Source organism: Thamnophis elegans, chromosome 5 (genome assembly GCF_009769535.1).
Source record: "Thamnophis elegans isolate rThaEle1 chromosome 5, rThaEle1.pri, whole genome shotgun sequence".
NCBI lineage: Eukaryota > Metazoa > Chordata > Lepidosauria > Squamata > Colubridae > Thamnophis > Thamnophis elegans.
Genome location: NC_045545.1, coordinates 46,403,269 through 46,428,406, shown reverse-complemented (window position 1 = coordinate 46,428,406; position 25,138 = coordinate 46,403,269). Strand labels below are relative to the sequence as shown.

At 39.2% G+C, this 25,138-nt stretch overlaps 1 protein-coding gene across 1 annotated transcript in view; it reads left to right on the top strand.

The window, feature by feature from the left end:
* KIF21B (kinesin family member 21B) overlaps positions 1-25,138 on the top strand; it is a 49,545-nt gene that overhangs the window by 7,086 nt on the left and 17,321 nt on the right. Inside the window, 17 exon segments of the mRNA XM_032217894.1 lie at positions 263-445; positions 1,425-1,574; positions 5,942-6,076; positions 6,417-6,584; positions 8,456-8,571; positions 9,456-9,651; positions 12,299-12,488; positions 13,807-13,870; positions 14,965-15,186; positions 17,876-17,960; positions 18,668-18,782; positions 19,954-20,145; positions 21,432-21,631; positions 22,083-22,190; positions 23,327-23,395; positions 24,043-24,275; positions 24,915-25,062. Of these exon segments, the coding sequence (XP_032073785.1) occupies positions 263-445; positions 1,425-1,574; positions 5,942-6,076; positions 6,417-6,584; positions 8,456-8,571; positions 9,456-9,651; positions 12,299-12,488; positions 13,807-13,870; positions 14,965-15,186; positions 17,876-17,960; positions 18,668-18,782; positions 19,954-20,145; positions 21,432-21,631; positions 22,083-22,190; positions 23,327-23,395; positions 24,043-24,275; positions 24,915-25,062 (2,574 nt within the window).

Below are 25,138 nucleotides of genomic sequence, written 5' to 3'. Positions count from 1 at the left end.
CCCGTCTCTCCAGGGCAATGTTATGTTTTTATGTTACACAAGAGATGCAGTATGATGTTGACTTACTTTAGCTAATGAAAAAACTATGACAAATATGCAAAGGATGTGGCATTAACTGGAGTTTAAAAAAATAAGGCGAGTAAATTTGATAGTGATTTTCTGTGTTTGCTTGAATGACCAACAGAACAGACCAAGGGTACATGCTTTCTTACCTATTTTGCCCTGAGACAGTTCCATGAAATACTACTTCTACAATCTTTAGACAGGTGCAGGCAAGACTTATACCATGGGTACTGGTTTTGACATGAACACTTCTGAAGAGGAGCAGGGCATAATTCCACGAGCCATTGCCCATCTCTTCAATGGCATACAAGCACATAAGCAGGCTGCACAAGACCAAGGGGTCCCCATCCCAGAGTTCAAAGTCAGCGCACAGTTTTTGGAGGTAAGTATATTAGTACTGGAAGAGAGTGAGTCTTGAAATAAGAAGGTTTAGATTCAGAAACTCTGATAAGGCAACTGAGACTGGTAGGTGTGGTGGAATTTCTCTATTTCAGTGTTTGAAGATAAATAATGAACAGTGATATTATTTCAGTTCAGATGCAAGTTAAAGTATTGGGTATTCCTGTGTAGTCTCAACAGGTGGCAGCTTTTAACTAATCAGCCTAATCAAATATTAACATGGTTGATATGTTGCTGCCTGCAAGACTGAGAAGTTAAAAAGAAATCCCACAGTAAACTATTTCTGTATTGTTGCCAATAAAACTTTATGGTGTTCAGGAAGCCACCAGAACTCAATCTTGACTTGAAGGAGGCCTCATCTTTATCATTCTTATAGCGAAAGAGAATATACAATAAATAACCTGTGAACAGAAGAGAAATTCTTAACAAAAATTATAAGAAAAATACAACCAACTCTTCCCATAGCCCTCCAATCTCATTACTGTTGAAACACTGTTGAGATCTGAGGATCTGCCACACAAATAAATTGTATTATTTACTTTCCTGCTTCTGGCTGCTGCAAATATAATAGAACATTTGTCTCAGTTTTCAGATTTTGGTTAGGCTTTTAGGGGAAGGGTGTATTTCATTTAGTGCTGTACCTCTCCATATTTTTACTTCTATAACTTTCCTTTAGGTTTACCCCCAATATTGAAATTGTCTTCTTATAAAGGGCATCGAGTCTTAAAACCAAAGGCGATAAATAATTTCACACTATCTGTAATAACTACAGACTTTCAAACTTGCTAATTCTTTTATAGGCTTTTTGATACTGTAGTCAGCATCACTTTCTACCAAAATAAAACACTAAGCTTTGATCTTCAAACATTTGTGTATGTAAAAGTTACGCATTTTGTTGTGGAACAGTTTAAAAAGCAAAACAGTAGCTCACTAATAATTTTTTTTTCTGTTTCATTGTTCAGCTATACAATGAGGAGATCCTGGATCTATTTGATAGCACAAGAGACCCTGAGAATCGCCACCGAAAATCAAATATCAAAATCCATGAAGATGCCGGTGGTGGTATCTATACCTCAGGTGTTACATCACGTCTCATTAGCTCGCAGGATGAGGTAAGTGATTTAATTTTTTTGCATGGAAACTCTTTCTCTTATGTTTCATCTTACTGAACCTGGAACAGTTATCAGTTTCTGATTCCATGTTCACAGACACTAAAAGAGGATACATTCCAGTGGTGGGATTCAATTTTTTTTTACTACCGGTTCTGTGGGTGCGGTTTGGTGGGTGTGGCTTGGTGGGCATGGCAGGAGAACGATACTGTAAAATCTCTATTCTCTCCCCACTCAGTTACTTCAAAATCTTCATTTCCTCCCGATCAGCTGGGACTCAGGAGGCAGAGAATAGTTGAGGGCAAGGCCAGTTAGAGGTGGTATTTACCAGTTCTCCGAACTACTCAAAATTTCTGATATCGGTTCTCCAGAACTGGTCATACCCTGCTGAATACCACCTCTGATACATTCTCTTCACTTTATAGATAAAATAGATAAAAGTGAACTGGAGTAAAGTTGGACAGATGGATAGTTTTTTGAACAACAATACTGTATAGAAATGATTTCCCATTAACTTTCTTCCCATATGTTTTTCAACTTTCCCATCTAGCCTACAATCCTGGTATTGTCTAGTAGTTTCTCATCCAACCAATCAACAAGCTTAACTTCTAAATCAGAGAAGGTGTTATTATTTACTCAGTTTCACCTATAAAATATATCTAAAGACAGAGATAGCAAATTTCACTTTCCTACCTTTGCAACAAATGGAAAACTAAGCTTTAATTGAATTGCAGTAACTGGTTTTGTGTATGTGTGGGATTTTGAGATTAGAATTCCTCAACTGTGTTTCAGACTTTAGCTTGGTTGCATTCTGAGTTCACTAGCGTTGTTAACATTCCAACATTCTATCCAGATTCTAATTGCCATTCATTATTTGGATGGTGTTCAGTTTTGAATTTTTTCAACTATGAAAAATTTCTTTTCATTTTGCTTCTCATAATGTGAAATATCATCATCACATTTCAATTTTTACTTTTTGCAGCTCAAATTGTTAGTCTTATTATGTTCTAACAAGTACAATCTAGCTGATACAGTGTATATTTTGATTGGTTGGAAATATTTCTTAGTTTTAACAGATAATAAGCATTGGAAGCTACAATAGAGACTGAAGAGGGTGGGATTGGAAAGGGTCTGCTTACACTTTGTCCTTTTGATTATTCCCCATATGTAGTTAACAGGGGCATGCAGTCACTGGAGGCAGGGGAGGCGGGGCCTCACCAGTCTCATGAGGAAAAGGAAAGAATTTTTAAAATAATTAAAAATGCCAAGGTAGTTGCTGCCAGACTCCAAGTCACAGTGACTCTGAGTCTGCTTAGTGCTAACTGTAGGGGGAGACGAGAGAACTATGGGCCTCCTTTGCATGAGGAATTTTTCGCCTTTTAAGAGTTAAGCAAGGGTTAAAAAGCGAAAAATTCCTTATGCAAATGAGACACGTGATTCTCTTGCCTCCTCCTGCAGAGGGCACTTTGTTTAGAGGATTTTTAAAAACATTTAAGCAGAGTCATCCACGTGGTGACTCTAGCAGCAACTATCCTAGCCTGCCTGGCCCTGGCTAGACCAAATCTTGCATTTTTGACGCAGCTGGAAGGTATGTGGGTCAGAGGGAGGGGGCAGGGGGGAGGAATTCAAAATTATTTGTAATGTAAGTAATTGTAATTTGTTTTTATAGTGTGTGTGTGTGTGTGTGTGTGTGTTTTACCCACCTCTGCTGGCGCGCGGGCTGGCACATTTATTTTTATTTTTCATTTTTTATTTTTCATTTTATTTTATTTTTTTATTTTATTTTTATTTTATTTTTTATTTTATTTTTTATTTTTATTTTATTTTTTTATTTTATTTTATTTTATTTTATTTTTTAATTTATTTTTTATTTTTTTTAAAGTGCCGGCATGCCTTCCAGGCCGGCCATTCAGAGGGACATGCTTGATGTGCTCCATCCCGGCGGGCGGAGAGGGCAAGGGAGCCTGGAGGCAACGGGCAGGCAAGCGGCGAAGCGAGGCTGCTCGGGCGGCTCAGGCATGGCTTTAAAGTGGTGGCAGGGCGCCAACTGCTCTGCTGCACCGGCAGAGCCAGCCTGGGGGACAAGGGACAGCCGAGCCTCAGCCGCCCGAGCAGCCTCGCTTCGCCACCCGCCCACCCGTCACTTCCAGTCCTCCCTCGCCCTCTCCGCTTGCCGGGATGGAGCTGGAAGCTTCGCTGGAGCAGTCAGTGCCCAGGAGCATGGCTTTAAAGTGGCGGCAGGGCCCCGGCAGCAGGACTTTAAAGTCCCGGCACCGTCCGCCATAGAGCGGATTCCGGTCCCGCTCTGTGGCGGACGCGGCGCCGGGGCTTCGGCAGGGCTTTCGCATTTGCCTCACCAGCCATGAAGCTCACCGCACGTCACTTGTAGTTAAATGATAGAGGCCCCATAAACTTTCCTCTTACAGACAGAGCAGTAGCTGGGAAATTGTTTTATTTTTATTTCATTACTTTAACATACATTCCTATCCTGGGAATTTATGTGAAGAATCATTGATATATTTTTGTGGTAAATATAAAACAAACAAAGAATTGGCTTCTCAATATTAAGACAAAAATCTACACCATTATTCAAAGCCTCTTAAGAACTCACAAAATGCTTATTTAGCATAAAATGAATCAAATCATGCCAAATATTATTTCCAAAGCCAAAACCATATTAACAAAGCCAAATTCCTATTCTTGAGTGTTCTTCTTTAAAAAAACACTGAACAACTGCCATGCTCAACTGTACCTTTGCCAACCTGATGCACTGTTGCATTGTCTGGAGAAATTCAACATACCTGCAAAGCATCAGGATGAGAAAAACTGGCATTGAATTTATACATACAGATCCTTCCTTTCATTCAAATTATGATCGTTCTCCCAGTGTGGGATCTTTTTCAGCATACTAAATTGCAAGGAGTGTTGGATTTGTTTTAGATCCTTGCATGGCATTTTCTAATGTTTTCAATCAAAAAAATATCATTATTTAATCATTGGAAATAAAAAAAATCATATTGAATAATAGACAGCAGCAATTTTAAAGCAGCTCAATTATATGCATATATGTGCTTTGAATCTCTTTTTTTCAATTATTTTTTCCATTGCCAAGTATTAACAATTTAAAATGTGCTTTTACCAAGATGATATAAATATTCTGCTCTGTGCAAAAATTTTAAATATAGCTATTACCATTCAATTAACATTTAATAATTTCACACAATGAAAAATTAATTTATTATTCAGCTATAATCCTAATATTTTAAATTTCTAGGTACAATTTTCTTAAATTAATCAAAAAATAAAATATATATTGTCAGAATATTTGGATCTTTGTTTCATTAGAAATAAAAAGAAATTGAGTGGCCACTTACAATCTTCATTTGGTTGTTAAATTATTTCAGAAATGTAATGCAATTAGTCTTCTGCAAAAAGTGGGGAAATATAAAAAGAATCTGAAAATCTCTAACTTTATTCCAGGCCCTTCAACATTGTACAGTAGGTTTTTTTTTTCATTTGCTGAGTCCTTAATCTTAGGGCTTCTAAGTACCAAAAAAGATGCCTCCCATTGATAAAAACTTTTTTTTCTTCATCCTTGTCCCACATTTGAATGCCCATCCTCTGAATATATAAGGCTTCATTGTATAGTTTATTATTTGTAATTCAGATCTATGTCTTAAGAATTTTGATTAAATAAGATTAATTTTATATAATAAGATTTGGAATTAAGACATTTGTTTACTATATATTTATTAACAATAATTTGTCCTAATTTTAAATTGTGTCATACTATTTCACTCATTTCAATATTTAAAAGAGAAATAAGCATTTGAAATATGTGCATAAATCATGCAAGTCCTCCTGCCAAGATTATGTACTAACAGAAGAAGACAACTTTTTCAAACTATCTTTCAGGTCAAGTATCTTCATTAACCTTATAAATTATTGCTAAATTATTGTGCTGAAATAAATAATCCAGCCATTTAGGAAATTACAAACACATTTTCCTGTGACAAATGCATAACCCTTCTATTCAGAAGGAAGTGCCACTTTAATTGTTTGGATTGGGGAAATGCTTTTGGGGTAAGAAACAGCAAGAGGGGAAAGAATTAAACACTTTCTTCTTAACCACTCTTCACTTGGAAACCCATTTTAGCTTAGAAAAAGATTTAGGTGCATGTAGCATCTAGTTCTTGCTGTTTTGTGGTGTGTCGGGGACGATTTTTGCCATGTTTGATAAGATAGTGTAGCAACTTATTGAAGCAAGATGGAGTAATACTTTTCCTTTACGTGTGTGTGTGTGTTGTGTGTGTGAGAGAGGGGGGGGGGCTTGCACCTGATCCGAAAGTATATCCTTTCTCTCACTACAGCTGATCCAGTGCCTGAAACAGGGAGCTCTCTCCCGAACCACAGCCAGCACCCAGATGAATGTCCAAAGTTCCCGCTCGCATGCTATCTTTACAATCTACCTTTGCCAAATGCGTGTCTGCTCTCCTGTACACTTGGTAAGGCCATAAGGAGGGGAAGCAGACATTAGAATGGAACATGTCTCTTGCCCCTCTGCTATCAAATGGAAAAGGTGGAATTTTTGGTGGCAGAGATGTAGTGTAGGAATTAGAGACACAACAAGAACTTTGAGTGGATGTAGTGAATGAGAACTTGGGAGCTTGAATCAGTCTCATTATCTCAGAAGAGGAAGCATGGCTTCTCGTACCAGCAGCAAGTTAATTTGGGGGGTGTATTTTTAGTTTTGTGACAATATAACCATAGTTGATATTTTACATTGGTACAGGTACTAGCAAATTATAACATGTAACCTAATGCTGGGACTTGTTCTTACTATAGGTGAATGGAGACACAAATAGTCTTTTGGATGGATCTCAGCCTACCAGTGAATATGAGACCCGAACAGCCAAATTCCACTTTGTTGACCTGGCTGGCTCAGAGAGGTTGAAACGAACTGGGGCCACAGGCGAGAGAGCTAAAGAAGGCATCTCTATCAATTGTGGTTTGGTATGGTGGATTGCTTTTAAGAATGAATATGGTATTTTTGGTTGTTATTTTTTAAGTATATAGCTTTTATTTTATTATTTTCTGTTGGTGAATCTGTTGGTGAATTGTATTTGCTGCCTTGAGCATTTTTGCTTGGATAGAATGGTGGGGTATAAACAATAAACGGGTGGTGATGAAGTTTAAGATTAAGGCCCCTTAATATTCAGTTGAGCATCTTGTGATTCAGGGAACTCTCTTGCACAGCCACAAGCTTCACTCCACAGACTCTCATAGTCATTTTGAAAAGAGCCCTCTTTGCAGTCATTTCAAAACATAAAGAAATGCTCAGAAATGCTCACTAGTGCTCTATCCAGTTGGCCAAAAATTAGTGCACACATGTTCAGCCAGCACCCTGCCCCTCAGTCTTGCTTCATTCTGAGTTATTTCAAAAACAACCAGGAAGGAGGACAAAAAGCAAACTGGCCCATTTTCTTAATCCCTGAAATACTGAGGAATCATTTTGAGTTATTGGCTATATGGTAGGAAGAGTCAAGGAGCTGGGAGGTAGGATGAGGTTGCCCACTCCTAATCTCTGAAATCTATTTGGTAAACATAAAGGTTCCCCTCGCACATATGTGCTAGTCATTCCCGACTCTAGGGGCGGTGCTAATCTCCATTTCAAAGACAAAGTGCCAGTACTGTCTGAAGATATCTCTGTGGTCATGTAGCCGGCATAACTAAATGCCAAAGGCACACGGAATACTGTTACCTTCCCACCAAAGGTGGTTCCTATTTTTCTACTTGCAGTTTTGCACACTTTCGAACTGCTAGGTTGGAAGAAGCTGGGACAAGTAATGGGAGCTCACTCCGTTACATGGAGCATGATTGTGCAGACATTGAAACTATTCAAGAGTGGTGTAAAGTTTTCATGTGGAAGTGCCCTCAATAGTTTAAGGTCTCTACAAAAATGAGTTTGGACATATTGATTAAGAATTGAACTGTTGATAGCATGCAGGTTTCATAAAAGGGGATTGCCTATGAAATGTATTATGTATTGCTTCTGGAGGGCAGAGTTCAATTTACTGGAATAGCTGCAAAAGAGTAATTTGGTCTTTACAAAAATATGGAAGTTTGACTAATTTATGTTTTCAATCAGTAACTTTGACATTTAGTTAAAGGGCTGCATCTTGGATCTCTTTTTCATGTCAAATCCTAGAAATATAAAATATGAATGTGACATTGACTTTTTGAAACATGCATCATATAATACACTTGTTGCAAAAAATTTCTAGTGTACGTATAGCACCAAGCAGTATTATCTGACCATGATTATTTCAGACCTTGTAAATTAGGTGTTATCTTGCAAAACAGTGAAAAAATTAAATAACAAAAGCGAAATGGCTCATAAAAGATCGAAGTAGTAATGCTCAGTATCCATCTGGAGGTAAAAAAAACCCATGAAGAAGAAAACTGGAAGTCCACTGGAAGTCATATATAAAACATAAATATTTGACCAATATGTATTTTTACCAAATACATTTTCCCCATTATTATGAGGGTTAGGAATTTTTAATAAGAGTATATTGGAACTGATGTGTGTTTCATAAATAAAAAGGCAGTTTTATGTAGTTCAATGAAGGTGGTTTCCTAGTCTAGCTGATTCCTGTAATGGAAAAATTGTGTCATTTTATCAGTCTGATCTTCCTTTAAGCGAGGAGAAGCCACTTCCCAGCCAATGTGTGTTATAATCTAATAAGCAGGGAATGGAAGGAGGAAAATAGTCTGGAACTCTGATGGTTATCTGAGAAGAATTTATGGAGTAACAGTTCCAAAATAAAGGCAATAGGGAAAAGAAGACAATTTAATTCCTGACCGTTCTATTTCTCTGACAGCTAGCATTAGGAAACGTCATCAGTGCCCTTGGGGATCAGAGCAAGAAAGCGTTGCATGTGCCCTACCGAGATTCAAAGTTGACCCGGCTTCTCCAGGATTCACTTGGTGGAAACAGGTAAATGGAAGCAAATATTAATAGAGCTCCTTATGCCCGACCGGAAGTCCATAAAAGCATTGGTATGGGGTTGCTGGCGTTGAGCATTTCAGATAAAATGACTGCTCATGTATGGCCACAGATGTGCTTAATCAGAAGTCAGGACAAGGCCACCAGAGGTGTTTGAAAGAATGAATTTTTAAACATGTTACTAGCTTACTGTTCAAAGCTAATATGGCACTGAAAAAACTGACATGACAGTTTTCACACTTATGACCATTGTAGCATCCCTGTGGCCTAGTAATCAAAATCCAAATGTTTGGTAACTGATTCATTTTTATGGCAGCTGCAGTTTCCTGGGGTCATGTGATCACCTTCAAAGTCAATGGGGAAGGCAGATTCACTTAACAACCATATTACTAAGTTAACTACAACAATTCACTTAACAACTGTGGCAAGAAATGTCATAAAATTGGGTAAAACTCATTTAACAACGTTCTCACTTAGCAACAGAAATGAGCTTAATTGTGGCCGTAAGTCAAAGACTACCTGTGCATTTTGGATCTGAAATCCCCTGCTTCCTATTCATTATTGAGCAGATAGTTTAATAATTCACGGATAATCTAGAAGAACTGCGTTTTTCAGAATTATGAGTGGGGTCCTTATGTCATCCTATATACATAGTTTGGAGCACATGCTTGTTGAGCTGCATTCCCAGATAAATCAAACCCAACCTTTATTGTCAATATGCAGCATGTGTACAGTGAAATTGAATAAGACTTCCAAATAAACATATTTGGAAGAAATCAATATTAAAAATGCCTTGACAAACTGCTTTGTTATTCCTATTTGGACACAGCTGACATTACAGTGTTTTTGAGTCCCTCTGTTCTCCGCTTTTATAGCCAAACTGTGATGATTGCCTGTGTGAGTCCTTCAGATCGGGATTTTATGGAGACCCTGAATACCCTTAAATATGCCAATCGTGCTCGCAACATCAAGAACAAAGTGGTGGTGAATCAGGACAAGACCAGCCAGCAGATCAGTGCCCTGAGAGCTGAAATTGCTCGTCTCCAGATGGAACTTATGGAATACAAGGCAGTAAGTAGAAGCCATGGGCAACTGCTTGTTACTGGGAAATTAGTGTTTACTCCTAAATCAAATACAGACTTCTAGCATTAGAAATATCTTTCATGATTTCAATATGTTTTTGAGTCTTTGATGTTTTATATAATCCAACTTAAATACTTCTTTAATAAAACCCAAATCAATTTTTATGAGCTCTGTCTCACTCTTTTTCTATCATCTTCTTTTCTGCAATAGAATCAGGGGTGGGTTCCTACCTATTCAGTCTAGTTCGGCTGAATAGGTAGTAACTCTGGTGGACACGTGACTGTACTGGTTCTATCCTCAGCGGCGCCATCTTGATTTTCTGTTCTGCATGCGCAGAAAAATCTTAATTGAACAAAATGTAATTTTTATTCCTTTTTTAATGTTCTGTGCATGCGCGGGCTGTTTCAAGTGTAAATATGCACACACACAGAGCATTTACAAACTTTTCCGGGTGCTGAATCGGTAGTAATGGCGGCTGGAACCCACCCCTGAGTGGAATCATTATATGTGAACAATCGAAAGTGTTTCTGATGTTCTCTCTTCAAAATGGATATAATGATGAGCTATAATACAATTAGTGAACCCAGAAAATAGGAGCTGATTTAATTTTTCTGCCCCCCCTCCATTCTTTTAAAGAGATCCTAGTGTGAAATATTGGCATTTGTGAGGAGTGAAACTACATGTGGAGTACATTTCTCTTTCGGTGTAAATAGATAAGTCAGGGGCATGGTTCATGGAGGAAGATAACGTTTGGAGTTAAGGATTAGAATATCCCTTTGGCAATAAGAGCAGAGCTGAAAGTACATTCCAAATTTTCTCAGCTGCTAAACAATCTCTCCCCTCCCTCCAAATACTTTCATCAAATTGTGAATTTACAAGAAAGATGGGACTTAAAAAGCTACTTCTGTATTTTCACTGAATATGTGAACATTCAGAAGTATACTATTTTATTCCCCCGAACTCATTGATTGTGTTTGCACATAATACTTAAGTAAGATTTTTTTAACCATGTTGATCAAGTCTTTTTTCCCAATGAATCATTGCTAAATCCAAACCAGATTGTATTATGCCATTGTGTTATTTCTGAACTAGGTCACTGAATATCCTGCGTTCCCAATGAATTTTTAACTGTAACAATGAAGGAATTGTATCAGCTCTGCTCTGCCATGTAACTAAGAAGAGGGCTTTATGAAGTGTCAGAGGAGAGCTGCTTTGATTGAGGTTCAAATAATAAAGCACCCTTTTGATGTATCTCCAAGAAGTGAAATGAAGTTCCACTTGTAGTCTCTTGCACATTGCTGCTAAGTTATATCATCTTGGCTACTTCACTGGCCTTTAAATCTTTTCTGCACGCTTGCATGCACCAAAGCAGAACAGGCCAAAGCTGCTGAGTGGAGGTTTAACTAACTTTTTCACATCAAGATAACACTTCAAAGCAAAAAATGTTTTCAGCTGAGGCAGCTTCACTGTCTGTTCTTCTTATGGCAATTTGCCAGATCTACCTATTTAGAAATACAATACAGGTAGTCCTTTAGTTATGACCACAATTGATCCTAAAATTCTTGTTGCTAAGTGAGACATTTGTTAAGTGAGTTTTGCCCCGTTTTACAACATTTCTTACCACAGTTATTAAGTGAATCACAGCAGTTGTTAAATTACTAACACGGTTCTTGTGTGAATCTGGCTTCCCCATTGAGTTTACTTGTTACAAAAGGTGATCACATGGGATACTGCAACCATCATAAATATTGCCAAACATCTGGATTTTGATCACATGACTCTGTGGATATTGCGATGGTTGTAAGTGTCAAGAACAGTTTTTTTCAGTACCATTGTAACTTTGAATGGTCACTAAATGTATTGTAATTTGAGGAATACCTGTAAAAGCAAATTTATTCTGAATTTCAGTCTACAGTTCTCCTGTTTTTAAGTTCTGGCACACACTTATGCTTATATGCAGATTTATTTTTTTATGTTGTAGTTTGTTTAAATGTTATCCTGTATCATGACTATAACCTCCTGTGCAGAGTTCATAATCAAAAACTAAAAATACAAACCGAAAAAATATCTAGTCTACTACTTCTATTGCTTGTTCAAAAGGATATACTGTATATATGGAAGGCACCCTACTTCAACATATATGAAAATAAATATCTCAGTACCAGAATAGGATATGGTTTTGCTCTATAACAGGGGTGTTCAACTTGATTTCATTGAGGGCCACATCAGGGTTGTGTTTGACCTTGGGTGAGCAAGGGTGTGTGGCCAGGATGGGTGTGGCCAGCTTGATGTCACTCATGCTGGGGGCACCTGTGGTGGCCCAAGCGCTCTGCCAGAGAAACGAGCTCCCGAGCTCCATTTTTAGCTGAACGACCTCCTGCAACCCTCTGCCAGCAAAAACAGAGCTTGGGAGGACCCACGTCTCCTGAAGCTGTTTTCTCTGGCAGACGCACTGCGGACTAGTCTTTTGCTGTTTCCAGGGCGGCCCCATGGACCAGATCTAAGCACCCCATGGGCCAGATCCATCCCCTGGGCCTTGAGTTTGACACCCCTGCTGTATAACCTCTGCAGAATACCCAACTGACAGCTTTTTGTTAATTTCAACCTTCCCCACTGTTTTCTCCCCACCTCAAAGGGTAAGCGTGTTATTGGAGAAGATGGCTCTGAAGGCTACAGTGACCTATACCAGGAGAATGCCATGTTGCAGAAGGAGAATGCCACTTTACGTATGCGGGTGAAAGCCATGCAGGAGGCCATTGATGCAATCAACATCCGTGTCACCCATTTGATGAGCCAGGAAGCCAACCTGATTCTTGCCAAGGCAGGTGAGACTGTGAGAGCCAGCTCAAAGCCCAGCATAGAGGGAACTCTGTAGACTTCTTCAGTAACCGTGGAATCTTTGAATTTACAGAGTTCCTTCACTAAGGAGCAGATTACATGTGACATTGTGTATATATGGAGACAAATATGCTTAATCTGGGTACTTTGTTTTTGGACTAACAGCTACTTCAGAAATATTTATTCATTCAGTTTATAGAGCTACATACACAATCTGAAACTCAGGGCAGAGTACACAAGGAAAAACAACAAGTAACTGTCATAAAAGAATAAAATATAATAAAACATGCTAGAGGCAGTTCAGACAAAATAAACAATAAAAAAGAATCATGAAATCTCCTCCTCTTCCTCCATCATCTGGGTATTTAGAGTTTAGAAGGAAGACTGATAGCTCAAAGAGGCAAGAACAATACATAGAGTTACTTCTGAATAGTTCCTTTTCTTGGTGTCATCTACAATAGAGATAGCTGGTCTGACAAAGAGATCCCCTTCTTTCTTTTTCTTTGCCTCTGCCAAATGCTATTACTGCAAAACAAAAACTAACAAAAACTGTGGAACATGTTTGTTAGGCAGAGAATCTACCAAATTTTATCTACTAAAACCTGATGTAGATACCATATTTTTCGGAGTATAAGACGCACCGGATTATAAGATGCACCAAGATTTTGAAGAGGCAAATTCTTAAAAAAAGTTTTGCAGACTTCCCCAAAACAACCGGTTTTTTGCGAAAACATCCCCCCAAAAAGGGCATGAATAGCCTTTAGGAGGCTTGTAGAGTGCTCTATGGGGGTGGGGCAAAAATGAGCAAAAAACAGCCTATTTTTTTGCTAAAACGGGCCCGGTTTTTGTCAAAAAAGGGCATGCATAGCCTATTGGAGGCTTATAGAGTGTCCTGGGGCCGGGGGTGGGGTGTAGCACCCAGGAACACTCTGAAAGCCTCCTAAAGGCTATGCATGGCCATTTTGGTGACGGGGGCGGGGTTTCGGGAGGAAAAAAAATGCTGTATTCAGTGTATAAGATGCACCCAGATTTTCAGCCTCTTTTTCCAGGGAAAAAGGTATGTCTTGTACTTTGAAAAATATGGTACTTTTCCTCCATATTAAAATAAGTTAACTAAATGACTATTGTTATATATCGTTTGGTTTTAGGATTGTTGCCTATAGCATTCCTAGTAATCAAGATTTCTTACATTTCTAGGGATATTTTTACCTAGCGTTTTCTCTTAACTGAATTGCTTCAGTTTTAAAAGCTGTTTTTGTTATTGTAGTTGATGTTTTGTTTCTTATTTGTACTTTTTTTTTCCAGGTGATGGTAATGAGGCTATTGGTGCTCTGATCCAGAACTACATCAGGGAAATTGAAGATCTCAGGTAAATAGAAACTTTTTTAAAATTTATGTTCAGGTTTTTGGGGGGTGGGGGGTGGGGAGCTATAAGCCATATTCAGATTTGGGAGAGGAAAAGTTATGGTGTAGAAAAAACATTAAAGCACATAGAAATTTGTAATTTTTCAGACGTTACAGAAAGTGTAAATTAAAGTGCCTAATAATTTCTTCACACACAAAAACTGACTTGCTTTAGTTTTACATTTGTATTGGTGGTACCCAAAATGGTACCAGTACAAAAGAGCAGCAGGCTGTACATGCCTAAAAGATGCAGCAAGCACAGCCGACCAAAATGCAGGAACATACAATTGGAACAGCCATAATTTCATAAACTCCCAATAACCAGATTTCGGTGTCATCCAGGCATGCAAGAAAGGCAGAACTGCTGCATTTGTATAGAAAGATACGGATGGAGCAAGACAATACAAAATAAATGTTTAACATTGACAGTTCCTATAAATATACATCTGGCACAAAGGGACAATTGCCAATTTTTAAACTGATGGATAAGATTAAATCTTCCTTATTTGCAGAACTCCAAAAGTTTAAGTTTTCGGTTGCCTGAGGTAATTTTGTAGGACATTTTGAAACTTGTATTTACACTTGAAAATATTGTACAGAAAAAAAGAATTATATCTAACTTTCATGCTACATTTTGATCATTGCTGAATTCTTAGGAAAAATAATTCTTCAGTGTTTGAATCAGTGCTTGATGTCATTGGCCATTTTATGCAATGCAGCCTGTTTTCTATGATCTTGAGAATCTGAGTAGGATGAACTTTTAAAATGTATTTCATCCCTTTATTTTTTTTATTTTTGAGTTTTCTTCTCTATAAATGGGTTGGGGGGGGGCATATTTTGGAACATATTTTGCTTATTGGTGTCCTGTTCTTGTAATATAAAATCTTTTGAACTTAGAATAATGGGAAATTATGTCATTAAAATAAGGTATTAATTGTGTTGTTTCATGCTTTTTGGGCAAATAAATTTTCCCTACCAGAAAACTTCAAAGAAGTTTTTATCTAATGAGGTGGATGGTGTGGTTTTGTTTGTGTGTGTCTATGTGTGTCTCCTTTGTAGGACAAAACTCTTAGAGAGTGAAGCTATGAATGAATCACTACGCCGCAATCTGAACCGGGTTTCAACCAGGCTGCCCTACACCCTGGGCTTATCGCCAGCAATTGGATTGGGAGATTCACGTTCCCCTGCCACCTCGCTGGAAGCTGAAGCCACTGACGTTCTACAGTGGGCCAAGCAAGATGTTGAGAGGCTGAAGAAGGAGACAAAACAGCGAAGAAAAAGGTAAACCACATTTCCCATTTCATCAAGTGCCAGTGATTGGATTTCGACTCTTTATAACAATGCCTAGGGATGGCTCATCCCCTCTCTCTCCGCCCTTCCTACTCTGCACCCATTCTTGTGTCTTACGGTGGTGGGTTCCGGATCCCGTTGCAAATGGTACGGCTGCAACTGGGCCCGGCATCCTCCACATGAACGCTCGCAGCACGCACACACGCACATGTGTGCAGCGCGCACATGCGTCCTACCCTCCAGCAAAACCTCCACGAGCCTCCGCAATGCTCCAGCTGCTCGGTGGAGCGGCGCTCAGGCGCTGTATGCGCCGGGCGGATGCGTGGAAGCACCGAAGAGTTTAAAGACAGGTAATGACGACGGGCGGGCTGGTGAGCCCTCTGAAGCACCGGAACGGTACCTGGTGCTCCGGGCAGGCACCGGTACGCCCATACCGGGGCGTACCACCTGCAACCCACCACTGGTGTCTTAGCAACCATTATTGAAGACTGCAGCTACCCAGAGTCACCTATGTGTGAGTTGGGTGGCTATCAGCGTTCCCTCTAAGGTGCGCGCGTGAGCGGCCACGCAGGTAACAAAAAAACACCGCGCACAAGTTTCAAAGTGCAGCGCAGTGTTTTTTAATGCCTTCAAATGTGACTGAAAATATCCTCCTTCCCTCCCTTCTGAACTCTGATTTCTGATTGGTGAAATCAAGGAAGACTCTGCCCGGAGATCGATGACACTGCAGAAAGGAGAATTCCCATTGGTCCTCTGGGGCTTCGTCAGTTCCTGGGAAAACGGGATTCGCTGGCTGTAGCCTGCGTTTCTCTGCACATCCAGGGTTTCTCAGGCATTGCCTCGTCTGAAGCCCCGTTCTGGGCTCAGCATTTTTTCTGCGATCCCTTCGCTTTGGGGAGAGAGGGAAGCAGCGTGGGATTGGAATGCCTGAGCCAAAGGGGTCCACAGGATCTTGAGACTTGATTTTTGAGCAGTACCAATCCTTTCCACCATTTCCTTTTCCTTTCTGTCCTTCTTCTAACTTCTGTTCTTTTTCCTTTCCTTTCTCTTTGCCTTTCCTTCTTTTCCTTTTCTTTCTCCTTTCCTTTCCTTTTTCCTTTCCTTTCTCTTTTCCTTTCTTTCTTTTCTTTTTCCTTTCCTTCTTTTCCATTTCCTTTCCTTTTTCCTTTCCTTTCTCTTTTCCTTTCTTCTTTCCCATTTCCTTTCCTTTTTCCTTTCCCCCTTTTCTATTTCCTTTCTCTTTTCCTTTCCTTTCTCCTTTCCTTTTTCCTTTCCTTCTTTTCCATTTCCTTTTCCTTTCCTTTCTCTTTTCCTTTCTCTTTTCCTTTCCTTCTTTCCCATTTCCTTTCCTTTTTCCTTTCCTTTTCTTGTTTCCCATTTTCTTTCCTTTCCCTCCCCCTCCCCTCCCTCCCTCCCTTCCTGGGGATCTGAGGGAGAGGGAGGGGCCCCTTTTCCTCCTTTTCCCCCCTCCCAACATCTGCTCTGATGGCAATTATGGCTAAAAAAAATTCAGGTGCTCAGGCATGAAAATGTGCTGCTCGAACACTATACTTTTCCGCACACACTGAAAAAAAATTAGAGGGAACATTGGTGGCTATATACATTTATTAAACAAATGAATGTAATCAGAGGTATGAGTGTGGTGTGTAGTGGTTAAAGGGATTGGGATAGAGTCTGTGAGCTATAATTCCTCCTTGGGCATGACTAAATAGGATAACTTTAGGTCTGTCACTCTCAGCCCTAGAAATAAGACAACAGCAAACTACTTCAGAAAATTTTGTCAAGAAAGCTTTGTGGATTTATCCAGGCAATTGGCAGAAGTTAAAACTAACTTGGGCATGGACATACAGACACACAAATCAGTGATGCAGTAAAAAAAATTGCTGGGCATCCCTGCTTTGGGACTTATTTCAATTAGAGTGATAAAACGTAGGGCTAGGATGACTGGCAGGATTTCTTATTCTGGCTCCTGAATTGTGTATGTATAAGGGTTTGAATTATCTATCATTTGTTCCTCCTTAGTATAAGAAACCAGGATTGGGGGGGGGGGGATCAAACAGACTTTTAATACCACATTTTTTCTGTTTCTTGGATCCCTAGAGTAGCAATTTAAATGCTAATTTATTAAATAGATTTGGATCTCTAATTAAAACATTATAGATTGTGTTTCAGCTGGCTGAAGAATTTTTACTAAAGTTCAGTGTGTTCTGCAGCAAGAAATAAACACCACTGTGCCCTGTGGCATCACTCCTGTGTAATTACGCATACATTGTACTCATACTGATATTTATAAATTAGGTTACCTTATAAATTAGGTATTGTGTATCTTGTTATTCTGCTTGTCTCTATGCTCACTCTTGTGATGAACGTCTGCTGTTATTGCTAGACTGGTATACATAATGTAAAGATAGTAAGTACGGATGGATCTGCCTTGGTGAGGGCTTGTGAAGATATTGTCAAGTAAAGGGACTTGGCCAAGATTTATAGAAAGATTAATATTTAGACTGGCTGTCCTGTTGGTGTTTTTCATTATCGATATAAACGAAAGCAATGTTCTTTTGATAGTAATGATATCAACTCTGATAGTGGATCTTCTGCCTTTTAAGCTAAAATCTTAGGATAAAAGAAATGGCCTAAAAACAAAACAAATATTGACATAAAATTCACTTTTCTTTGATAGCCCAGAGAAAGAAGGGTTTAAAAAGCGGTTGAGGTTGCAGCAGGGAAACGAGGCAGATGAGAATGATGAGAATGAGGCAGAAGAGGTAAGAGGCTTTCTTTCTCATTTGTGCGTAACTTCCATGGTCTTTTACTCACTCATCCACAGGACTTCATTTACTGCAGAAGCTTGATACAGAGGATAAGAGCACTTTCCCAAGAACAGAGTGCAAGTTCAGGTTGGACTAAAAGGTTCAGGTTATATGCACATACATGCAATTTTGGCACACCTTTACAAAAAGGTTTGCCTTCACTGGCCTAGATCTATTCTAAACCATGTAGGTTTTAAACATAACACCCACCACTTTGTATTTTGTCCAGAAATGAATTGGCAGCCAATGTAGTGCTTTGGATGCCAAGTTTTCTCAATACCCATTCTGATTGAATTTTCTAGTCCTCCATAGTTTGCTGATCTTTTCAGTGGAAGAATATGGTTAAAATTAAGAGGGGAGGTGTGATTTCTAGGAGATAACATCTGACAGCCTCTGGACATATGGCAATTTAATGTTAATGATTCTAAACCCTGTCTATATGTTGAAATCTCAGCACATTTAAGACTGTCTTAAACATTGCAAAATTTACCCTACCAAATTACCACCAAAGTCAGTTCCCATTGGAGTAAAATGAGCAAACAAAAATTGACAACAGTACATCAAGTCCAAATAGAAATTGGGTGGGGTTAATATTGGGATATCTTCTAAGGAGTAGTATTGCAACTCATTTATTTTTTGTCATGGTTTTCCTCCTATTTAAGGAGGAAAGGGATGAAAGTGGCTGTGAGGAAGAAGGTGGCCAGGATGAAGAAGATGAAGAAGATTCAGGGAGTGAAGAAAGTCTGGTGGATTCTGAATCAGATGTCGAAGAAAAGGGTAAATATCATGCAGTAAATGCTGAAAGATTTCATAGAGTGTAATGCAGTGGTGGATTGCAGGCGGTACGCCCTAGTATGGGTGTACCGGAGCCTGCCTGGAGCACTGGGTACCATTCCGGTACAGTGCTCCAGAGGGCCGACCTGCCCACCTGTGCTCCTTACCTGTCTTTAAAGTCTTCGGTGCTTACGCGCATGTGCACTCCACATACAGTGCCTGCACTCTGCTGAGCAGCTGAAGCGTCGCAGAGACTCGCGGATGCGTCACTAGAAAGTAAGGCCCATGTGTGCACTGCATGCGTCCATGTGGACGCCGCCGGCTCCATTCCAACTGTACCGATTGGAACGGGATCCGGAACCCAACACTGGAGAAATGCCATCACTGTAATGATTAAAATATGAGAACTATCATATCAAAACAGATTAAAAATTCAATTTCGTCCAGCAACTGTTTCCACATTGGCCTATCACTGGGCCAATGAAAATCTCAGAAGTAAATGCATTTACTTCTATAGCAAAATAATTTTCCCATTCATATTTGTCAACAACAAATAAATAAATGTTTCCTGGTTTCAGGTGAATGCATACTAATTTCAGGTACATATGAGTCTTTTATTAGGATTGATCAGTGCATAGACCATATTCTGTCATTTTAAGTATTGTTAGTTGTGCTTCCCAATAACTTTGGGAATGCATTATATAACCTTGGACATGTTAGTAGGATGATGGAAGCTGTTATCTAAGACATTGGGTGGAAAAGGTCATGTTCAGTTTAATAAGAGCTTTATGCTTTCCTGTCTTAAAAGAAGGCTGTAGTGAATTGAGTTCTCACCATCTACAAAATGTAGCACAGCTCTTGGTTTTTGAAGGCAGCACAAGGCAATAGCCAATTCCTTTGATGGCACTCCATTTTTCTGAAAAGAGTCACTTTTTAGAGTGTGACATAATTTAAATAAACAAATGGGCAGCCCCACATGATTGAATTTTTTTTAAAAAAAAGTCATGAGAGTTTCTCCAAGCAAAACAGGTTCAAAATATCAGCAATTTTACTAAAGACTGAATGCAATTGATTGACTGATTGATTGTTAGATAGGCAGATTCATATAAGAAGATGGCCTGGGGTGCAAGATATGGTAATATTTATTTCTATCCTTTTTCCCCCAACTATTTAGCAGCAAATTTCCAAGCTGATCTTGCTGACCTGACCTATGAGATTGAGATCAAACAGAAATTAATTGATGAACTGGAGAACAGCCAACGGCGCCTACAAACCTTGAAGCACCAATATGAGGAAAAGTTGATTTTGCTACAGAACAAGATCCGTGACACTCAGCTGGAGAGAGACAGGGTGCTGCAGAATCTCAGTAAGGGCTTACTGGTTGGGAAAACTGGATTTTTATAGATTGATCAGAGAGTCTGCTTGCGTTGTTTTGGTATTGAAAGGATTTTTATCTGTAATGCACAGTCAAAGCTCTGGTTTGAATGCACAAGAACTATCTGAATCTCAAACCTGAGTAAGTAAATCTTCAATTAGATTTACACTTTATGTCAAACTATGAGTTGTTTTAATTGCAGTGGTGTGGCCTGTCCATAATCTTAACTCTGTAAATTGTTGCTGAGAAATCACAATAACTAGGTATGCACAACATACTAATTCATAATTTGCAATGTGTGACTCAAAGATTACTCTCAAAATTGTCAAATGTTGTGTAGTCAGAAAGATCAGTTTAAATTGTATATGCGTATTAACCCTGTTTCCTTCAAAATATATGCTTTTTGTTTCCTATATGTTATTAGCTCCTAATGATTGAAAATTAGGGACGCAGTGTATCAGTGGCTAAGACGCTGCACTTGTTGCTCAGAAAGTTTAGCTGTTCGGTGGTTCGAATCCCTAGGGCTGCGTAACGGAGTGACATTAACAAGTAACTTGTTAACATCCTGTTAACAGCATTCTGTGCACCTTCGGCGTTTAGTCATGCTGGCCACAGGACCACGGAGATGTCTTCGTACAGCACTGTCTCTTCAGCTCTGAAATGGAGATGAGCACTGCCCCCTACAGTTGGGAATGACTAGCACATATTTGCGAGGGGAACCTTTACCTTTTAATGATTGAAAACTGATCAAAAAAAAGTTTTATACAGTATTATAACTACTGCCTTACTATACATTCTCAAGAACGTGCCATTTCAAAATATGATGAATGTTGCATGATTGAATGCTTTCTCCAAGTAAGACATGGGAGATGACCTGAATTCCTTGTATTAGCATGATAATTACTGCTTTGTGATTTGAGAGAAAAAGTCATGAAGTTCTCAAGTTGCTCTCTGAATAGGTATGTTCCTGGGAAGGTTTGTATTCTTCCTGAACTGTGACTCTGATTCCTATGATTTTGGGAGAATATAGGATTTAATTTAGTTATGTTGTTATATATTTTTGTTATGTAAGAAGAGTGTCAGAAATATAATGTTTTTTTAGGTCTTCAAATATGGTTGCCATAGGTTAAGTCTGTTTGAAAAATCTCCTGTGGTTTGTCTTAATTTGCATCATATGTTGATTCCATTAGTGCTTTATCAGAAACTGCTCCAAGCACAGTGCCTTAATAGAGATTTATATGAAATTGTTTTGCTTTGTTTTGCTTTCCTCTTCTCAGGCAGTATGGAATGCTATACAGAAGAGAAGGCTAACAAAATTAAAGCAGATTATGAGAAACGCTTAAGGGAGATGAATCGTGATTTGCAGAAGTTGCAGGCTGCCCAGAAGGAGCACGCTCGCCTTCTCAAGAACCAGTCTCGATATGAGCGAGAGCTGAAGAAGCTGCAGGCAGAAGTAGCAGAGATGAAGAAAGCAAAGGTAATTCAGTTGTGCCTTTTTGTGTGTGACAGAGAGTCTTTCTGTGTGTTTTCCTCATGACTATACTGGACATAGGCCAGAGTCAGAGTGTAAGGAGGAACATTTGTTGAACAAAAAAAATGGCAAAAAAAGGTCGGCCTCTGTTTCTTTTTCCCCCCATGCTTTTATAGAGAGAATCTTGTACCATTTTTATTTTCTGAAAGGCTCAGTGAGGTTCAATCAGGCCAAAAGTTAGTAACTTGTTATCCGCTGTGTGTTTATCTTGCTATTCCAGCAGAAATTTGAATTAGGGTCATCTCTGTACAAAAAAACACACACATCCCTTGACAGTATCTTGGCCCTATATCAATACCAATTCAAACTATTTGTACCCTTGAGTTAGTTAAATTTGCTGTTTTGGTAAGACTCTCTTCTTCATTATCAGTACTATTGAGTTACCTGTTACTTACAGGTAGCCTTGATGAAACAAATGCGTGAAGAGCAACAAAGACGGAGAATGGTGGAGACCAAGAGGAACCGGGAGATTGCCCAGTTGAAGAAAGAGCAACGTAGGCAAGAGGTGAACAAGAACTCCCCCCCCCCCTTCTTCAATGTTTCCCGCTTTGGGTCCTTTGGCAACTTTGATTATGCTACATCGATGTGGATATTGGAGATATAGCCAGAGTATCCATAAGTATAGAGGCTTATGTAGAATTAACATGGTGCTTCTCCTCCTCCTTTATACATTCCATAAGTGGTTTACGTTGTGTGCATACATAAAGCTGTGTTTTCACAATATCTATATCAGTAAATTATTTCAGAGAAATACATCTCTACTCTATATGTAGTTATTCAGGAAAAGTGACATTGTAGAAGATGAAGCCTAAAAAAATTATGGTTATATTTTAACTTTATGAAATACATAATTTTATATTAGAATATATCACAATTAACAATAGAAAGATGAGGTGTAAACTTAAAAATATACAATATTATAAGCTAAAATATTGGTTTAACATCTAATATGGAATTTATCGAAAGAGAATCCTGAACTTTTTATTTTGGTACTTTTGCTGAAGGAACCGATATAATCCACAATGTAACATTTTAAGCAAGTTTAAATATTTTAACCACTTTTAAAAATGAACAAGAAAGAAAAGAAAGCAATTCCAAATACTCCATAAAAAAGCCATACTGTCTTGGATAGCTTTCCCCTCTCCAGATGGTGTACCATAAAAGAGCTGAATAAGAGCAGGGAGTTAAACTTCAGGGATTTATTTATTTACTTATTTTGGAGCTGGAGTTTCAATTAGAGGAACTCCTGACAGCCTTAGAAAATAATTGCTAGAAGAAGAACTGATATTCCCAACAGTGCTACAAGAATAACATTAGATCTTAAGGGAAAAAATGCAATGAAAGTCTGAAACCAGAGTTTTCCCATCTTATATAATCCACAGTTTCTGCAGGATGTATACAAATTTTATCTATTAACTCTTGATCAATAATCATACTGTTAATTTCGCTCCATAAATCCCATTGGACTACAACAGGAAGCATTTGGACAATCCCTGACAAACTGACATACAGTATATATTAAGCCTCAAGATATTATTAAGAGCTTTATCAGAGCAGTCAGTGGAGCATCCTAAGGAAAGTTTATTTCCTGGATGCTCCATTGTGGGATGTTGTCGATATTTTTTCCCATTGTTCCTACAGTATCAGATCCGAACTCTGGAATCTCAGAAGCGACAGCAGGAGATCGTCTTGCGCAGGAAAACCCAAGAGGTGAGGTGCAGGCTTAGGGTGTACACGGATAGCAAGTGATAAATCTGAGCTTTTTTTAAAAAAAAAAGTATTTTCCAGCCTACAACTTTGGAAATGTCTCCTTGTACTTGGATAATACATGTGGGTTTCTTGAGTGTGGTTTGTTGGATCACTCACACATAGCCATTGAAACAGAAATCTCAGGTAATGAACCAAGAAAAATATCTTGTGCTTATGAATCATGGGAACTCTGCATAGAGTGGGTGTGGGAGACCCCAAATGTATCTTTTGAGCATGTAAATGTATTAAACAGAATTATAATTTTTTTTTATCCAGACAAATCTGTAATTTCTTACCAAGAGAATGAGCATACTACTTCATTAGTGAAGTTGCTAAATTTGGTCTTGGCTTAGATCATCTGAGCTTGATTATAGATAATGTCTGGCATTTTGCATCATTTTGCCCTACATCTCAAAAACTTTGTTACTTGGGAGAAAATTCTTCCCCCAAATTTAGCTGCCTTTGTCCTGAGCCATTTGCCCTTCCAGTTTGGGGCTGTTATTGGAGATAACTGGGATCACTTTTGATTCTTCTCCTGAAACTGATGCCTCAACCTATTTTCATATTTCTATTTGTCAAGACTCTTTTTTCTTCTTCTGGATTTCCAGGTCTCTGCTTTGCGTCGTCTCGCCAAACCTATGACTGATAGGGTTGCTGGGAGGATTAACCAGAAACAAGCCATGGGAGAGCCCGGTGCTGAAGTCTCCACCAGCACTACCAGCTCCTTAGAGTCAGAATCTGGTTCTCGTTCTGTCTCTAGCATTGTACGCCAGTGGAATAGAAAAACCAATGCTTTGCTGGGAGATTCTCCTTCCTCCTCAAATGGAACTCGGACAATCAGGTAAGATACCATGTTAACTCTCTGGTTATATTTCAAGCTATTCAAGGGATCTGTCAGAAAGTGCATATTTGTGTGTGTATTATATGTGGGTTTCTGTGAACATAGGTGGCTCAGTGGGTAAGACGCTGAGCTTGTCGATCAGAAAGGTTGGCAGTTCGGCGGTTCAAATCCCTAGCACCGCGTAACGGAATGAGCTCCCATTACTTGTCCCAGCTTCTGCCAACCTAGCAGTTTGAAAGCATGTAAAAATGCAAGTAGAAAAATAGGGAAGGTAACAGCATTCGGTGGGAAGGTAACAGCATTCAGTGCGCCTTCAGCGTTTAGTCATGCTGGCCACATGACCACGGAGACACCTTCGGACAGCACTGGCTCTTTGGATTTGAAACCGAGATGAGCACCGCCCCCTAGAGTCAGGAATGACTAGCACATAGGTGCGAGGGAAACCTTTACCTTGTCTGTGAACATATTGATACTTTCTTGCCTCCTGGAGCTTTGGGTTTTCTTGATAGGTTCCTCTTGGTAGCATTCAGAATGGTTTCCCACCCTCTGCTTCAGAACTACTTGGAGTAGCAGGGATGAGAGTTTAGCATAATGATAGGATTGTGCTGCTCATCTCTTGTTTGTGATCTCCCTCCGTAGGAAAAGATTCCCAAAGAAAGGTGCAAATCAGACTTTTAGTAAGGCAGCCCGCCTGAAGTGGCAGTCACTGGAACGCCGTGTCTTTGATATTGTCATGCAAAGAATGACTGTCATCAATCTGGAATCAGATATGGAGCGTCTTATCAAGGTGATAAGGGGGGATAGCTCATAAGGGTGGATGTCTTCATTGGGATAGAAGGGAAGGCTTGGGGGCAGAGTTTGTT